This window comes from Poecilia formosa, unplaced genomic scaffold (assembly GCF_000485575.1).
Source record: "Poecilia formosa unplaced genomic scaffold, Poecilia_formosa-5.1.2 Scaffold2264, whole genome shotgun sequence".
Lineage (NCBI taxonomy): Eukaryota > Metazoa > Chordata > Actinopteri > Cyprinodontiformes > Poeciliidae > Poecilia > Poecilia formosa.
The window spans coordinates 1-18,668 of record NW_006802203.1 but is presented as its reverse complement, the minus strand read 5'-3'; the positions used below and the strand labels follow the sequence as shown (position 1 = coordinate 18,668).

At 40.7% G+C, this 18,668-nt stretch overlaps 1 protein-coding gene across 1 annotated transcript; it reads right to left on the bottom strand.

Annotated features, from left to right (window-relative positions):
- Positions 1 to 230: 230 nt before the first annotated feature.
- Positions 231 to 18,660, bottom strand: LOC103133110 (dorsal-ventral patterning tolloid-like protein 1; the record flags this gene model as incomplete). Its single annotated transcript, XM_007544878.2, has 12 exons — positions 231 to 822; positions 5,487 to 5,612; positions 8,706 to 8,886; positions 9,008 to 9,168; positions 11,557 to 11,682; positions 11,914 to 12,109; positions 13,884 to 14,029; positions 14,262 to 14,378; positions 15,930 to 16,032; positions 16,199 to 16,314; positions 17,836 to 17,960; positions 18,551 to 18,660. Coding segments are annotated over 12 exons (1,707 nt in total), but the record flags the coding sequence as incomplete, so codon positions are not given.
- Positions 18,661 to 18,668: the final 8 nt, after the last annotated feature.

Sequence of the window (18,668 nt, the reverse complement as noted above, 5' to 3'; positions counted from 1 at the left end):
AACAGTGACTAACACGACTCTTCATCAAGTCATGTCACACAGATGTGAGCACCACAACTATCTTTCTGTGTGTGTGTGTGTGTGTGTGTGTGTGTGTGTGTGCGCGCGCGCGCGTGTGCGTGTGTACTTGTTTATCTATTCTTAGGACCTTTTCTGGCATATTTACCAACTCTCTGAAGACCGATGGGCCGCATGGGGACCAAAGAATGGTCCTAAAACCCTGTTTAGGGTAAGAGGACAGGTTTAGAGGTATGATGTGAATTAAGTTTTAGTTAAGGTTAGCTTTAGGAATAGACTAGTAATGGTTAGGGTTAGGGAAAATATCAGCAGTTTTCAAGTCTTAGCCATAAATGCAGTAACTAAAATGAATGGAAGTCAATGCAAAGTCCTAATGTGGGTAGAAATCCAAACTTGTGTGTGAGTGTGTGTGTGTCTACACACACAGAGGCACAAGGACACAGATGGCCTCTGCCCAAGGCCTCTTACTAACACATGCGCACGCGATTGCAGTTAACCCAAATATCTGTGCTTTCTCCTCCATCCACATTTGGTTCTCTTGAAAAGAGCGAGAACAAAGAATTCAGACATGAAAAAAAAAGAGAAGAAACGCCCTAAGGCCTCTTCATGCCCCATGATTCTGCAGCCAGGACGACAAGTTGTTACTAGGTCGGCTTGGTTGGGTTTGCTCACTTACGATCTTGACTCGGTGTCCTGGCGTGGCAGTGATGTCCCAGGTGCACTCCTTACGGCTGGGGTACTTGTCGGGCCAGTTGGGGCTGCTCAGGGTCCCGCTGGGGCTGTGGATCTTATGCTCGCACTCAGCTGGACACACACAGAAACACGAGAGCACACACAGGAAGGAAGGAAGTGAAAATCGTGGCTGCACAGGAAAAGGTCAGAGGAAATAGAAAGGGAACATGAAGAAGAGAAACACGAGAACCGAACGAGGGGAAAAAAGGGATTTCAAAGGAGAACATCCTGGTCACAAGTTCAGGGTGAAGTTTGAAGGAAAGCAGGCGCACATGTACAGCACAAGCTGCCTTCTGCTGCACTAAACAGGGTCGGTTTGGATGTTTGCGGTTCAAATCCAAGAGCTGAATTAGGAATAAAAAAAAAGTCAGATTGCTGAGTCAAAGACAGACTCAAACCCTGCATGTGGAGGCACTTACCAGTCACCTAGTGATGCTGTCAGTAAATCAGAGCGAGGCTGTTTCATTTGACACAAACATGATGTCCAGAAACCTAAAAGGAACTAAATATATTAAATCTGTTAACCTTTTTGTTTTTTGATTGATTGACTGATGTTATTTAAATGGAACAGTGCAGATTAATTAATTTTGTCATAAACGTAGCAAAATGCTAATTTCCATTCATAATTCCATAAACGAAAGAAGATATAAACATTCATACAATTTCACACATAACAATAAGAAATACAGCAACAACAAATAAAAACTAGATATATAGAGTCAGGACAAACTATTTTACACATAATGCCACAAACTGAAGCAAATTCATCTGGGATTTTATGTTGTAGACCAACACAATGTATCTGAAAAGTGTGGTGTGCACTTGGATTCAGATCCCTGGGTCTATACTTTTTTGACCTGCTTAGAACTTCTAGAAATGTTAGCTCTATTCTTTGCAAAATACCTGTAGGTCAGTGAGATTGCACTGTGAGCTTCAATGATCAGTAGTTTTCAAGCCTTCCACAGATTCTCATGTTTTGTTATGTCATAACTCTGGAGCTTTCTCCATCCCCCCCTTTTTCTGACTGATGAAGAACGATAATTGTTCTTCAGCAGCACGGTGTTAAAAGACGTAGTGTACCTGTGCTCCCAGTCTAATTCTGCTTCTTCTACTCAAAACATCGAGTGAAGAAAGAAAGAAAAAAAAATCTCCTGATCCAATTGTTCAGGAAGCTTAACTTCTTTGTTACGTCATGGACTTTTACTGAGCAGATCACCTTTGGTTTTGACAGCACATGTATACAGGCAGAGTTTATTTATTTATATTATTTATTTATTTATTTCGAACATGATAGCAGTATAAAATAACGCAAAAGACATATTTTTTCGTACCACAATAATCTTAACATGCTCCAAAAGGAGCAGGAAGAAGTAAGAAACTTATGAACTCCTACCCCATAAATTCATACCATGTTTTCAGATGGATCCTCAATAATAAATCAGAAAAATTAAAAGAGAATATAGGTTAATTAATTGTCTATTTTATCAGTTTTTTTCTGTGTTGTTTTTTTTTTCCATGGACTCACCAAACACACATATGTCTAAGTATATTCACCCATGCAGCCATACCCACACACACTGTTACAATGGTCTGGTTAAGAATACAACCAGATCTTTGACATGCATACTTGAAAATGTGAATCGTCTCTTCTGATGCCCTTAAGCACTAATGCAGTGCTTTATGTGTACAACTGCAGATCTGACTGCAAGGCTGCAGGGCCACACTGGTTTAGTGAACATATAAACACACATGTGCTTCATGTCGACAATCAGGACAACAATGCAACATGCAAAGCTTTGGAGTCCCCAGATGTTGGAAACGTGACACTCTTTATGAGAAACCTGGGGAGCCTCAGTGAGTCGTTCATACAGACACTGATGTAGTGTTTGTTGGTGTGCGTGTGCAAAAGTTGACTTTGAAAAGCTTTGAGGTTTTTAATTACTGTGGGAATGCTTGAGAGGTCAGTCAGTTTAAAAAATCTGGTTTGAATAACACCAATCCCTGGATGCTACATAATACTTATGGTTCTGAACCATAATAACGCTGTAATTTTCTAATTTTCCTTTGTTATGCCCTGTTGCTCTTTCATCTTTTATCACTTTTCAACCGAGTACAAATCAAGCAGAAAACTTGATACAAGATCTGAGTCTCAACTTCTTTGGATAATTTAAGGGCACGTTTGGGACAAGTGAACCCAGGCACGGTTACTGTGAAGCGGTTGTTTAAGAAAAGTTCAGATGAAGCCACAAGCCAAAGACACCAAATCTCCGGTGCGCTGGCACACATTCAAAGTAATAACAGTCGTAAAGTCTTTACAGTAAGTTCCAGGTTTTTACAAAGAAGGCCTTGTGGAGCGAGATATCTGAGACAAATCCAAATTAAATCTGAAGTGGTGCGAGGCAGGCTGCTGGTTCTGTCCTAAAAGTCCAGATCAAATGAACACGATGACAGCAAAGAGGAACTTTAAATGATTCCATAAAAGGCACCTGGACTGGCTTTCTTAGAAGTTCTTAGAAGTATAATTATTATGGTTCATTTTGATCGTTATGTGTATCATCTGGGCAGAGAGATAACCTGTGATCCTTCACTCATTGATTTAGAGTGAAGACAAAGAACAATGGCTGATGACTACTGGTTGAACTCTTGAAGTTAAGGCAGTCAGATTATGAGAGATTATATCATCCATTATGGTTTCTAACTGTGAGGCCAGTGCCTTTGCACAGATTTCTACGTTACTTAAGGAGGAAATGGATCAATGTGAATCACAGTTTGAGTAAAAAAATAATGGATGCCTCTGTTAACAATCGTTAAACAGAGATTAACAAACGTTAATCATGTTAATTTTGAGATTTCTGGAATAAAGAGGCGGTCAAATTTTCTTTAAAAAATTTGAAAGTTTGCGGAACAATGTTTCTAAAGCATGTATACTCCTAGATAATTTTCTATCTCCCTCTTTGAAGAGTTTTTTTTTTTTCCTCAGTAGTTATGTTTGATTTGTTGATGGGAAGCATCTCAGTGTTCTGGTGTGGAGAGCATTGTCCACACACTGATGGAACTGATGTCCTCTCAGTGTGACACAGAGCAATCAACCCTGCAGGACTCCTTCAGCTTCCTTTCTCACAGTTTATTGTCTTTACAGGTTGTCTGTGAATAAAGGGTTTGCAGCAGAGAAATGGCTCAGAAAATCACAGCCAGGTGAATCCTCAGATAACCAAACTACTAATACGGATAATTTGACCCCTTGATGGCTGCCAGTCAGTGTTCTAGTCTTTACCCAGACTCTGGATGACGAACTTCTGAGCCTCCTCCCTCGGGCGAATTAAAGATGAGCATGTTGTCCTTGTGGGTCATTCTCAGGTTTGTGGAATACAGCTGACTTTTTTCTGAAACGGGACTTGTTTTACACAATGGAATACTGCTCCTTTCTTTGCTGCGGTGTTGACAGATCCTTCTTGTGACTCATTGGTATTGCAAATTGTGATCCCTAGCTCAGCGAAGAACAGCCTCTTCTTGCTGAAATCTGGGAAAGCAGACCATTAAGACACAAGGGAATTTGTGCTGACTGGATCGGAGGGTTGGAGACCGCTGTACCCTCTCCAGCTCAAAACACCAGAAATGAACTCGATTGGGTCTGCGCCATCCTCAGCTCTGTCAGTGATCTTTTATATGCAGAGGCTGCTTCTATCTGAGCACTTCTCAAGGTCGTCAAGTGAGTCCAAAGGAGAGATATTTCAAACTTTCAGCATGTTAATGGAGGAGTCAACTGCGAGTAGACATTCAATCACAGACTTCACAGAGGAGAGGCTCTTTTGTAGGGAGTCCACTGTTGTTTTCAACAAGTCTACCGAAGCTCGTAGAGGTTTTATGGAGTCTTGATGGGAACTGCCCGGTGCTTTTTGAACTCTGCAGCTAGCCGAATCATAACGACTGCTGTGGCTGCAGTTTCTTCGGATGGGTTCACTGGCAGAGACGAGTTAGCCTCGAAGGAAGCTAGCTTTCCTGTTACTCTGGTAGCCACTCGTGTTGCTGGGATTTGCTAACTCATCTGTTATTCATTTTGCACAGATATCCTTTAGATCAGTGTTTGCACTGCAAGTGAGATAAAATTTGAATAAAAAGGTTAAACCTCCTTCATCTTACATCCAAACTCTGAAGTCTCCTTTGGGTCTAATTTATTTCATGAACGTGTGGGAACGACCCTTTAATCTCTCGTCCTTAGGCCTAAATTACCCATGAACATTTGATAACTATCTTTTGTTCTTTAGAGTTGGAATTTTAAACTCAAGTTTCTGCTGAGTGTAACTTCTAGTGTAAAAAGAGTTTGAGTGATTGGTATACCAAGAAAAGTGTTTGTTCATGCACATTAAGAATATGTGCATGAACTAACACTAATTGCTACATACACTATATACATTACTATATACTGTCAGTAGTGTATATAGGATGCATAAAAATTCAAATTGGGTCCGATGTGGATTAAGAACCACCAAGGGAAACTATCTATCTAGACAGAGACTCACTAAGGCAGTGAAAAAGCTAATAATGTAGCATTTACTTGAAATGTAACAGGTAAATTGTCTATATAGATCAGCTTAACATTTTCTGTTGACATTTTCAGATGTGGATCCTAGGTTTGAAATTTCTCATTTTCATGACCAAAAGTGTCATCAGCATGCACATGCATCCCGGACATTCTCACTCCGGTGTGTGAACACGTGGGTGCAAGTGGAACCCACCTTCTTTACAGTCATGTTTGTTCTCATGCAGCACAAAGCCGTGGCGACACTGACAGACGTACGAGCCCACCGTGTTGATGCACTCGTGCTGGCAGCCGCCGTTGTCCTTGCTGCATTCATCTTTGTCTGTGAGAGACACACATGCAGCACGTCACTCATGTGGAAATAACAGAGACAAAGTGGAAGGGATAAAGGGAAGTGGGAGGGGAAAGAAAACGGATGGTGAAAGAAAAAAAATGCCCCAAAGGACATGCGGGGTGTGGGGGATGAGATGGGAGGAACCAATGCAAGCAGGTCAGGTGATGTAAGGGAAGGTGACAGAAGTGGTGAAAACATGAACATGCACAGACAGAACATTATTTGGCTTTCAAGCAAACATTTCAACATAAGGCACAAAGTTTAAAACAAAAGGACAGATCCCAGCTTTAAACATTTCATGTAGCCCAAAATATGACTAAAATAACTCTCTAAAACTTTACAAAATAAATAATGAAAAGACTAATACAAGTACATCTGAAAAAAAAGTGAATATTGTGTAAACGTACAATGCTTCTTGCGAGTCAACTCATGATTTTACGAGGATTCATTACATAGAGTTAAATATTTCAAGCTTTTATTTTTATTTTTTGCAGTTTCAAAGACTGAAGAAAATTAGAATATCACATTAGGATTTCTTCTAATGTCTTGCATATTTTAGATGTGTCTCTGCTCCAGCACACAAGCGTGTATGATCCTTTTTCCATATTGTAGTAATCACACTATGAAATTGCTCACATGCGGTTTTGTAGATGTGTGAGCTGTCAAATCGAACCAGTGTCAACCTCCCAGTGAGTGAAAATAAAAGCGGTGAACAGTTCATTGGATCTGTTTCTAACATATATACATGAACATTTGTTGTACATATTTTTTTCTAAATATTTAACTGAAATATTTGGAAACCTTTGGACTCTGCAGACTTTTAAACAGAAACCAAAACCAGAGTTGTAGTGCTGTTAACCTCTTGACCGCCTTGCTGACGACAAAGCCGTTCAGAGGAACTGGAGTCTGCAGGGAGCAGAGGGTGGAAGATCTGATCTGCGTGGAGCTGCCATGTTGACAGATGCACAGGATAACCCCACGACTAAAATAACAAGTGTTGTGATGTTTTCATGCCTGGAAGCAAGACTCCCTACAAAGAGGTGTAAGATTAGACACAGATGATGAGTCTTAACCCAACTCAGCTAGATCTGATTTTAATGAAACCACTAAATCCTAGTCTGTGTGTGTGTGTGTGTGTGTGTGTGTGTGTGCATGTGCACGTGTGTTTGTGTCTGATGTGGTATTACAGTTTCTATTGTGGGCTCAGTCACACCCTATCACTGACTAAGAAGCTTTGCAGCCGATGTTGCACGGCGCTCATTGTAGCCGTCTTCAGGTCAAGCACAAAATGTCCGCATGCACACATGGATTAGTGGTGTTTGGGAGGCAGAGGGGACCTCCCTAAAGCCGCTGGCTGTTTGGCAACCAAAACGTATCCCTGGAAGGTGCAAATAAGAGTGGGCTATCTGTTCACCAGGAACTTCTCCACAGTGCCAAGTTGCAAATTCTAGAGGCTCTGCAGGCAGTTGGAGTTTTAAAAGTTTATCTGCGAGGGAGCGTGAACCAACATCTCATAAAGAGGATGGTCAGGGTTGGACACAGGGAGGTCTATAGAAAGAAGGTGGTGCCTTTTATTTATTTATTTTTTTTACAATGCAAAGTGTGAGGCTTATTTCTGAATTTAAAAAACTATATTACAAGCGCCCCACATTTTTGAAAGTTTGTCTTACAAGACTCTCCCTTACTCACTAAAAACACGTGAAGTGGTGTGGTGTGGCGTGGAGTGGCGTGACGTGGTGTGGCGTGACATAGTGTGGCGTGGCGTGGCGTGGCGCGCCCCACCATGCGTGGCTCTTTCTTTCAGACTAGCAGCAGCAATTAGCAGACAGTGCTAACTGCTGGTGGAACTGTGAGTCTGCTGAGCTCATCATACAAACTACATCTCAGTGCAACGCTCCTAAGAGCAGTTGTAACGGTTGTTGTGGTGACTTCCTGAAGGCAGAGTGTTGGAAAGAGCAGGAGCTTCTTAAGGAGACAGAGGCTCAATTTCAAGGCATTAAATTGCGCAGTTGAATTTCCTTTAAGCTATGTGTCACATATACAGCAATTTATAACAGCTGAAGATTGTGCTATAAAACTACAAGCCTGGAAAATACATAACACCAGCATGTCACTGAATCAGACTTGAGAACTTTTAGTTTGGAGGTAAAAGCACTCAGTCAGAAAAATTCAGTCAATTTCAAAGCTTTCTGTAGCAAGTTTTAGGTTAAAGCAGCAGAGTGAATGAAACCTTTCTTACCGAGCTCAGTCCAAGCAAAAGAGACAGAAAGAAGCAGCAAGTAGCACAAATAAAAAGGTTTGTCCTGTTTAAACCTCAGACATTTGCTTTGGTGTGCTCCTGACAGTTGAAGTGAGTGTGAGCACCATGGTGAGGACCCAAGAGCTGTCTGAGGCATTTCAGGTGGAAAACTGAAGCAGATTATGAGTCTAGTGAGGGATTTAAAAAGGTCCTTAAAGAATTTATGACCAGTTGTTCCACTGAATGAAATCAGTCTAGGAGAGGAGAACGTTCAGAGCTGCTGCCGGAGTGCCTTGGTCTGGCCTCCCAATGTTAACGGGTGGAATGATTTCATGCTGATAACACCAGGTTATAAAACATATCTTTAGGAAGTTGTTTATATTTTTTCAACTGAATTAGGATTATTTTGCACTGCTGAATCAAAAAAAATGACATCTATTTTTCTCAATCAGGTCAGGTTTTTATTCTAATTTGATTTAGAGAAATCTGATCTCCTGACTGAATTGATGACATTTTGTGACATTATCAGTTCATTTCTGTTAATATTTCTAATCCAAAAAAGGTTTTAGGAGAAAACAATTGTTTTCTAACAGAGTTTATAAAATAAATGTTACTTTTGTAAATTGAATATGCACTGATAAGGGTAAGTACATGTGAATTGAACACTTCGTCTTCATTATGTAAAATTCTCCGTCTCTTTTCTGTCCTGATGGAATCTCTCCTCCTTCTCATCACTCATTGATCAGATTCTCAGGAAACCGATACATAAGTGAGAACAAGTCCTGCATTTTGATGCTCAATCGAAGCACTCTGCCAAAGACACACTCGTGCTCAAGTTTTACCTGAAAAGAAGTGAGCTTTGAAGCCTTTCTTGGAAACCGTGTTGTCCGACTTGAACTCAATCCTCATGTTGTTGTACTGAGAGGTGATGACCTCGGGGACCTCTGTGCCGCAGTATTTCCCGTGCAGCTTAGAGTCGGACGAGAGGCCGCTCCGCACCTCCACGTAATCATATTTACAAACCTAAACACACACATGAGGATCGCGTTAGGGTCTTAAAGCGCTGATGAAGAAGGAATCGTTAACGTGTTGCTAAAAGCCCTGCGGCCGGCCGAGCTGCACGCTAACACCCGGACATGGTTACCTCGTTGCCCTCCAGCTCGAAAGCCTCAAACTGCATGGAAATGCGGTACTGAGTGGGGGCCACCACCTGCCACACACAGTTCTTGTTGGGTGGATATTCCTTAGGCCAACCAGGAGTGCTGATGGTTCCATTCAGCTTGGACAGAAGACCGCCACAGGCAGCTGAAAACACACAGATGTAAACAAGTCAGGCCCAGCAACGAGCAACATGGTTGTACATGAAACGCACTGAGGGTATACTGACGTTACAGTGATTTCCCCTGTTTAGTCCAGTTCGATTTTTCTAAATTTAATCCCAAGAACAAAGCAAACAAGTCAAAGTTAACACCATCATCCCACAATAACTGATCCAGAAGCTGGAGAGGTTGGGCTTGTACACGTCTCTCTGTGATTGGCTACTGGACCACAAGCAGTCCGGCTTGGCAGCACTACATCCAGTACCACCACACTGAGCATGGGGGTACCCCAAGGGTGTGTGCTCAGTCCTCTGATGTTCATGACTGCACATCCCAGCACAGCAGCAACCTCTATCAGGTTTGCAGTTGACACAATTATGGTGGGCCTGGTCAAAAACAGAGACAGACTACAGGAAAGAGGCGACTCAGCTGCCATGTTGGTCACTAGACCAGCAGGATTTAATTTCAACCAGAGCTGCCTCTCTTTTTCCTTTTCCTTCCTTCAAACATCAAATTTCACCTTCTATACTGCCTCAAAAAAACTGGGGGGATTTTTTTTCTTTTCCTTTTTAAAAGATAAATCATAACATTTGTGTTTAGAGTTGCTAAAAATGACCCGTACTATAAAGTTTCTAGTTTTATGGTCATTAACAGGTAGAATTCAAACAATGAATGCAATTGATTTGTGACTAAGTTTTAACATACAGGTGGCTCAAAATTATTCATACCCCTGGCAGGCTTAGGTTTACAGTACCTTTTGATTTTAAAAACAATAAGTTGCTCTCTGTGGCTGAAGAAATGTTTGTGAATGCAAAAATACTGAATGAATTTACAAGGAAAACTAGCAAAAGGAGTTAAGAGAGAAAGCTTAAAGGCAAGACAAATCCTCCGGAGAACGACAGAAAACACCAGGAAGCAGCTCACAAAAAATTGTCATGATGTTCGCTTAAACTTTGGCGAAAAAAAACAAACAATAAAAAGTCATAACAGCATTTCTTCCTTCTGTTTCAAAATGGCAGGAAGAAAACAAGATGGAGGGGTGGTTAGAGACTGACACCTGACCCGAAGCAGAACGCATCGTCTGTTCAGCTCCATGGAAGCTGTGTGCTGCTTCAGACTGGAATGATTCCCAACAGCCTCGGTCTCCAGTGTTTACTGATGATGTGACAGAAGATGTAAACGGCTAAAAGAATTCAGAAGTGGACGCTCGCAGCCAGATAGAAAAAGTTGACAACATCAGACTGCGCTGTATAAAACTTTTTATAGAGTCCTTCAATGTGAAGAAAAAAAAACAAATGTGAAGAAAAAAAAACACTTCACAAATCACATTCAACCTTCCATAGAAGAACAACCTGCAAAAACAAACTAGTGAAGAAAATTTCCAATGGAAATTCAATCAACTTGCATTTCTAGTGTCTACCACAGGCAGAAGCCAGGAGAGCTTGATGTTTTCACTGGTTATCTGTCTCATGTAAAACTGTCATGGCATGGTGACGTTTTAATATATATATGTAAAAGAACAATTTCTTAAATAAAAGTTACGTACTGCCACTTTAACCGTTTCTGTGCAGTTTAAATGTGTGTCAAAGGCACATATGTGTAGCACAAAATGAAGAACATTCAACGGATTGCAAATTAAATTTGAAAGCTTTTTACTTTAAGCTAAGTTGGTCCAGAGTACATGAGTACAAAGAAAGAAAGTGTCATTATCAAATCATCAAGTTTGACAGGAGTCATATTAAATGTTGTTTTGACTGACTCTGTTTAACCAATTCCTTATAATACGTTGTCACTTTAAGTACTTTAAACATGCAAATATAATCCTGAAAGAAAGTTTTCCCAGAAGTAATTATACAGCTGAAATATTTAAAATGCACCATTTTCTCTGTTGAATGATATTTGTTTGGTTCTTTTAGCAGATGGTCTACATCGTGGGAATAAAAGCCCTTTTCCCTGTTTGATTTGTCTTGCGTGTTTTTTCCTGTTGATGGAAGCTGTTTGGATGTTTCTGAGTCAAACTGGCATAAAACACAAAACACTGTGAACAAGAATGAACATTCTCAGTCCCTCATACACACATACCACCCACACACACGCACGCACATTTAATGTTTTTCTAACTTCAAAGGACTTTGCAGTGACTTCCATTCATTTTTCATTCATCTCCACAGCCTAACTGCCTGACTCTGACTCGTACCCCAAACTGAACCATTATCAGTACATGCTTGACTCTAAACCTAACATAAACTCAATTCACATCATAAAAGTCCTAAACATAACCCCCAAAACTAGCAATGGGTCCTCACAACATAATATTTGTTGGAAAAATGAGCCTTATGATCTTAGAAATGCTGAAACACACACTCATTGTTACCTTCACAGCTCTTCTTGTCAGGAGCCAGTTCGTAGCCAGGGTCACAGGCACACTTGAAGCTGCCAAGAGTGTTTACACACCTCTGCTCGCATCCACCATTGTCTGGCTTGGCACACTCATCTTCCTCTGGAACACACATGAGTCAAAATTCATGTGAAAAGCCTTGGAGAGAAAAGCCACACGGGAAAAAACAACTAACAGGTACAGCGAGAAAAGAAGTTTCACCGTAAATTCATTAAATACAGCAAGACTTGTGGTGGCATTATTGATGAGTACTTTTAAAGGACAATAAATAAATACATTAAAAGAAATTGAAGAGAAAAACACTCACTGACCGCCTTTATTGAGCTCCCTCACCTTTGAAGAAGTTGGCAGCAAAGCCAGCCTTGTTCACCGTCCCGTCAGAGACAAACTTCATCCACAGAGTGTGAGAGGTGGAGCGAACGTCTTCAGGTTTGTCGTAGCCACAGAAACGGCCAATCAGCGGGCTCGTTTCAAGCGGGCCGTCCCGAACCTCCAGGTAGTCATAGGCGCAGCTGTCGTGCCTCTCGATCTACAACAGTCACAGTCACACGCACACACACACACACGTGTTCAGTGAGACTCTTGGAGTGTCACAGTCATCATCAGTGCCCCGTTTAACCGTTGTGCATGCGAGGACTGAGGCAAACGTAGAGGTCTATGGAAAATGATACAGGTTTTATGTGTGTGGGGTCAGTTGGACCCCATTTCGACATACAAGGGTTAATAGCTCATATGGCTCAAACTTCCTACCTTATTTGCTTTATATAGATTAATCATTGCTGTGAAATGTAAAACATACTTGCAGTTTTTATGATTGGAAGGGAGAAAAATCAAGGAGTGTCTGTAAAAGAACTGCTGAGAGCATTTATGTAAAATGACCAACTCTGAAGTAAAAGGTGCCACATAATTATTCTCCACAGTTAGCCCAATCCTGACAGCAAATAACAATCTGTAGTTTTCTACACCTGTAAGGAGTGAAGTGTAACACATTGCACTTCAGTCCTTATAGATGTAGGAGTGAAGTGCAATGTGTTTCACAGTTTCACACTGCGTCACTCGTTACGCTGCAGCTGTCCTCAGGATGTCTCAGAAAGCCAAAGTATCTTTTCTAGCCAAGTTTTCCCGCTTTTCTTTTCAAAGTTAAATTCAATTTTCACATTACTGGCTGCATTTCCTCTATTCATACAATTGCGGAAATTGAAATGATGAAGATACATTTACTTAATGGAAACATGCTAATTTTGAAAAAGCTCACTTAAACAGCTTCAGTTGTATTGAAATTGATGTATTTCACAAAACTACAATGGCAACACTTTTTTCACATTACAAGTGATCAACAGCCGGATGTTGCTACTGGAGAAAATAATGAAGAAGACGACAGGAAGTGGTAGGAGGATGGTGGTTTTGTTTTTGTTTTTTCCAGACAATGTGCAGCTGGCTTCTCCAGAGCTCTCACAGCATCACAGTTCATAAAAAGTTGTGCCATTCCAACGTGTTGAAGTCAAAACTCTTCTGTAAAATCTCCAATTACAGTTTTCCCAAAACACCGCATACAAGGCGGGGCTTGTTGCTCCAACTCCTGAATAAGACGTCACTGTTTCCTCTCATGGATGATAGATGATGAGCACCAGCATCATGACTGAGTTATGATATGTATTGTGTAACTGTGATTTTGAATTACTTATCGTGTGACTTAGCTTATTAACATGTGATTTTGATTTCATTTCTTATTTAATGGAAGCACCAAGATTTGCTCACATTTGTAATGGAAACAGCTACTGACACAATCAGGACTTTACAAGTGGATCTACCCTAAAGCAAACAAGTGTGGGAGGGGCTTGTTTCAAACTAAATATGGCTGCAGGAAAGTCAGGACTACACAGCTAATTCCTATGTGATGTACTGATGAACACTTGTGGACACAAATTTCTCCTTGAACATTTGTCCATACAATTATTGAAAGTGGTTTAAACAAAGACTAGGTTTTCACATTTTAATGAAGAAAGAACACTGACTTTTGCACATTCACAGCTGCTGTTTGTAAAGCAGAGGAAGTAATTGATGCAACAGAGCAGAGCAGCACACAGCAACAAATATGGAGAGAATAATCTGAACTATGGGATTAAACACCAGATTCACACACAGCATCCGCTGGAACCTTTACTACCTTTCTAGCAACAATACGAGCGTGAAATTTGACCCAGACTTTCCGAGCTCATGCACACAGTGACACGCACACACACTTGGAAACATACAAATACACACACACACACCCACACACAGAGATAGAGAGAGTGGGTCACCTCGAAGGCCTGGAAGCTAAGTCCAACATTGTATCCCTCAGACACAGTGATCCTCCACACACACTCTTTGGAGGGCCTGTAGTCATCAGGGTAGTTGGGAGACTGAATTTGCCCAGAGTCCTTGGTAATTTCCCCTCCACAGATGGCTGAACAGAAAAACAGAGAATCACAGCAGGCAGAGATGGACAGGATGAGTTAGCATCAACCGTTGCTGATTGCAGAGACCTGAAACATTCTCTCTGCACCATGAGTAATGGAGCTAATCTCAAAAACCAGGCATGTTTAATCATCAGACATAAGCCTATGCTGCAAACGAATGCATATGCATGTTAACCAGCAATTTGTCCGAGTGATTTATTAATTTATAGGAGCTGCTACCTTCATAAACAGCAGCAAAGCCTTTGCCCACCCAATTGCTGCTGCTGCGAAACTCGATCCACATCCTGCTGTCGGCTGAGATTAAGACATCAGGGATTTTGTCTCCACAAAACCTGCCTGAGAATCACAAACAGAAAATGAAAATCAACAAAATCACTTTAAGAACTGATTATAAGAAGTGTTTCCCTTATAAGCCCAATTTAACTTAAATTATCTTCACTCTGCCAGGCCAATAACTAAAAAAATTCAAAACATTTTCTCCTGGACTTGTCCCTTCATCCAGCAGTGTGTTATCAGTTCTACCTTCTTTTCTGCTCTGTATCTACCTCAATGACTTCCTTTTTGCCAATCCCTATGACATTTCTCAACTTTCAATTTTCTTTATCAAAATTATTTAATTTTATTTCTTTCAGCGTCCTTCATGAAATAAAAATGTGGAAAATCTTGTCAATGATATATTTTCATAAATGTCTGCTGATTTATATTGATATATGCTGTGACGTGCAGCCACTTCAGATGTTCCATGAACTGCCTATGAGGAAGTAATCATTATTAGACAGTCCTTATGCTCAAAACACATCGGATCTATTTTGGCCTCCAATCCAGCGGAAAACCAAGTCAAATGAAACACGTTAAGGTCGCAGAATCTCTACGACTCGGTCTCTGACTCTCTGACCAAGACGGACCTGAGGTCTGTTTAGGTTGGAGCGACACAGCAGTTTGATGAGACAGAAAGTGAGCCACAGTGGCAAAGTAAAAACATATCCGCTTTGGGGGGAAATATAAACTAAATAAACACTGTACTCACCAAAAAAAGTAGGGTATTTACTATGGTAGGACCTCCAAAGTCAAACAGCTTTAGAGGGGCAGTATTATGAAAAATGTACTTTTATAATCTTTGCAGTGTTATAATGTAATTCCCACATCAAAAGCATACCTATAGTGTTGCTTTGATTCTTTCATTCATGTTTGAGAAATCCTTTAATCTCCCGAGGCAACCATTCAGCTGTGCAAAACACCTGGGGAGAAGCTCCAAGCTTAGGAACTTATAGCTCACTGAGAGGCCCTCCCTGTGACTCCCCCCCCTCAGCTCCTTCAGACTAGCCAGCTCCAATTAGCAAACACCTGGTGGAACTGTACATCAGCTGAGCTCATTATAGGAGTTACTTCTCAGTGCAATGCTGGTAGAAACGTTGTTAAAGGGTCAATAGAGGATTCATGTTGTGACAACTTCCTGAAGGCGGAGTTTTAGAACGAGTAGGAGTTTCTTAAAGAGACAGAGACCCAATTTCAAGGCACTAAATTACAAAGTCAAATTTGTTTTAAGTCATATTTGATATATATATAGAATTTTTATAACAATTGAAGTTAACATAGTTACTCGACTGTGCCATAAAATGCCACTATATCTCCAGAAAATACATCATAATGTCTCTTTAAGCAGTTTACACTGGCAAGGATTTCTGGTACACACTCTCACATGAATACTTGATCTTGCTAGTCTTGTGTTGCATTGACAAACAGTCGATTTTTAAACAGTTGTTTAAAAGTCTGGTCAAAAACTAGAAAGTCAGATGAAAGCGCTGTGTTTTTGGCTGTAAAGTCTTCAGGAGCTGAGACAAATTTCATAACATCTGGAAGAAATTGGATCTTTCACACAGATCTTACCGAGCAGCGGAGCCTTCCTCCAGTATCCATCCCGGACCTCGATGTAATCATACCAGCACAGACTGCTTTTATACAGGTCCATAGTGGTGAAGTTGAGAACAATCTGGAGGATCAAATGAAAGATCCTTTAGTTACTGTGGACGTTAGCATCAGTGACAGAGCAGTGAAAGAAGACAGCATCAATCTGTCATCACACTCTAATTTTTACTGTGTTTTGGTGTGTGTGTGTGTGTGTGCATGTGTGTGTGCGTGTGCATGTGGGTGTGCACCTTTTCTCCAGGAGTGACAGATATTCTCCAGACACAGTGAGTGTATGAGGGGTATCCGTTGGGGTAACCAGGTGAGGAGAAGTTACCGGTTGATTCCTGGAGGGTTTCTCCGCAAGCTGCAACACACCCAGAAGGAAGCTGAGCGTCAGCGACTGGGTTGTTCGTGTTCTGAATTCAACATTCCTCTGTAAAACGGTAATCTACTGGATGTGAACATATACTATATGCGTCTTGTAATTTGTCACTCTGTGGACATCTGACAAATGTAAAACAGCTGAGTTGGGCATTCTGGGCAAATGATCTGACCATTGTTGGTTTTCATTCGGAGCATAACGCTGCTGCTGTCTCTCAAAAGGAAGTTAGCCAAACGTGCCCCTCCTGTCCCATCATGCATGCTGTCTTTTTCCCCCACAATGCCCTGGGGTTCAGTTCATCTGTCAGTGGATATGGTAGCGCCCTAGAATGACCTTATGAGGTTCAAGTTGTATCTGTTTCCAGCTGGGATACATTAATACATTCTCAGTATAATATCGATTTATAGCTTCCACTGAGACACACTGAACTTGCTATTTATGGGCCACATAATATTCAGGAGAAATCAACACAGAAAGCACAAAATGCAATAAAGATACAGCTTATCATTTAGTACTGCATCATTAGCTGTGTTTCTTTTACAAATGTGCGCAAAACTGTCAATATTCCATTAATGTAAAAAAAAACACTATTTCTCAATATGTAGTGTTTCAATTAAATAAGAAACACAAGTAAAATCACATGTAAATACGTTTATTCCCATGACAAGTTGTTAAAAATCATGCTGTGACATCATCCTCCAACTACTTCCTGTTATCGTCTTCTTTGTGGTTTTCGCCAGTGGCAACATGCGGTTGTTGGTCATGTGACTTGTGTGATGTGAAAAAATGTGTTTCCAATGCAGGTTTGCGAAAAAATAAAAACTATTTCAATGTGGTCAAAAAAAACAACAAAAAACAACAAAAACACATCATCCTAGCACCAAAGCGTTTCTTTCTACAAACAGAATTTTTTTCCCCGAAATTGCAGTGTTTCCATTGAGCAAATTTATTTTCTAAATGTCAAGTTGTGTATTTATATGGTAAATGAAAGCACAGCTGTTTTTTATAAAGAGTGTGTGCGTGGGTGTGTGGGTGTGTGCGTGTGTGTGTGGGTGTGTGTGGGCTGAGAGCTTCGGTACCATTTACAAACAGCATTTACAGCGTTGCACCCCAACTCAGTGAGCAGCTCCAGATCATGTCAGGAACTCCTCACCAGGGAGCAGAATGACGCCAGATCTGTACGGGTGTGCTCAAGAACTGAATGTATGAATAAGCCTGCGTGCATGCATGTGTGTGTGTGTGTGTGTGGGGGTGTGTGTGTGTGTGTGTGTGTGCGTGTGTGTGTGTGTGTGGGTGTATGTGTTAGAGACGTGTGAAGACGAATTGGAAAGGTCATGTGGAAAAACATATTGCTACATTCCACCTCTGTGCCTCAGAGACAGGAGAATTTTGTGTTAAAGGTGCAACAGCTTAATAAGGGCCATTATCTTTAGCTTTCTAGCTGAAAACAATAAACATGTTCATAAACCCAAACACGCAGTAACATCATAAACGCATCAATACCTGGACATCTATACAGCTTCCTTGCCTGTGCGATGTCTCCCTTGCTGAGCCTGGTTCTCTGGCCGATAGCCGGCCGGACTCCGTTCTCATCCCTGGATGGAAGTATTGTGTCGAGGAACATCCCACTGCAGGGAAGAAAGCGAACGTTCGATTTTCCACCACAGAACATAAATGTGTCACCAGAACAGTAAAATACAAGGTGTCCTGGTCAAAATAAATCCTCTAATTTCAGAAACTGGGAACATTTATTGGAATCCATATCAGTGCAGCGGCACTTCGTTCATTAGAGTCTAACTTCAACATAACACTGTTTTTTGCAGGGAATTAAATCATATAGAGCCCAGAATTATTCATACTACTGACCCATTTAGATTTCAAAATGTTATATATATATTTTTTTATTTCTAATAAGAAATTTTAAAAGATTATAAAACAACATAAGGTTTTGGGGAAACAATATTTTTAAGAATTTAATTTACATTTTAGCAAAACATGGCATTTCTACACAAAAAAAAACATTTTCTGTCTTAAATCTGCAGCATGTAACTTTTACAAAAAAATGCTTTTTACATATTTGTTCAAATTATCATTTTGCTGTGGCAATGGCAGTTTTAATAAATATATAAAAAAAAAAAGAAAAAAGAAAGGTTTTTGTAAAAGTTGCATACTGCTGCAAAAACAAACCATGGAGCTGCCAAGACGCTGGAGCTGTTACCGTGAGAAGGTGTTCCTGGCATAGTGCATGATGCTGTCGAAGTCGTACGCTTCTCCAAGAGAGTTCACCTCTCCTGGCTCCATCTTCAAGAAATTATATTCCTGACCTGCACACATAT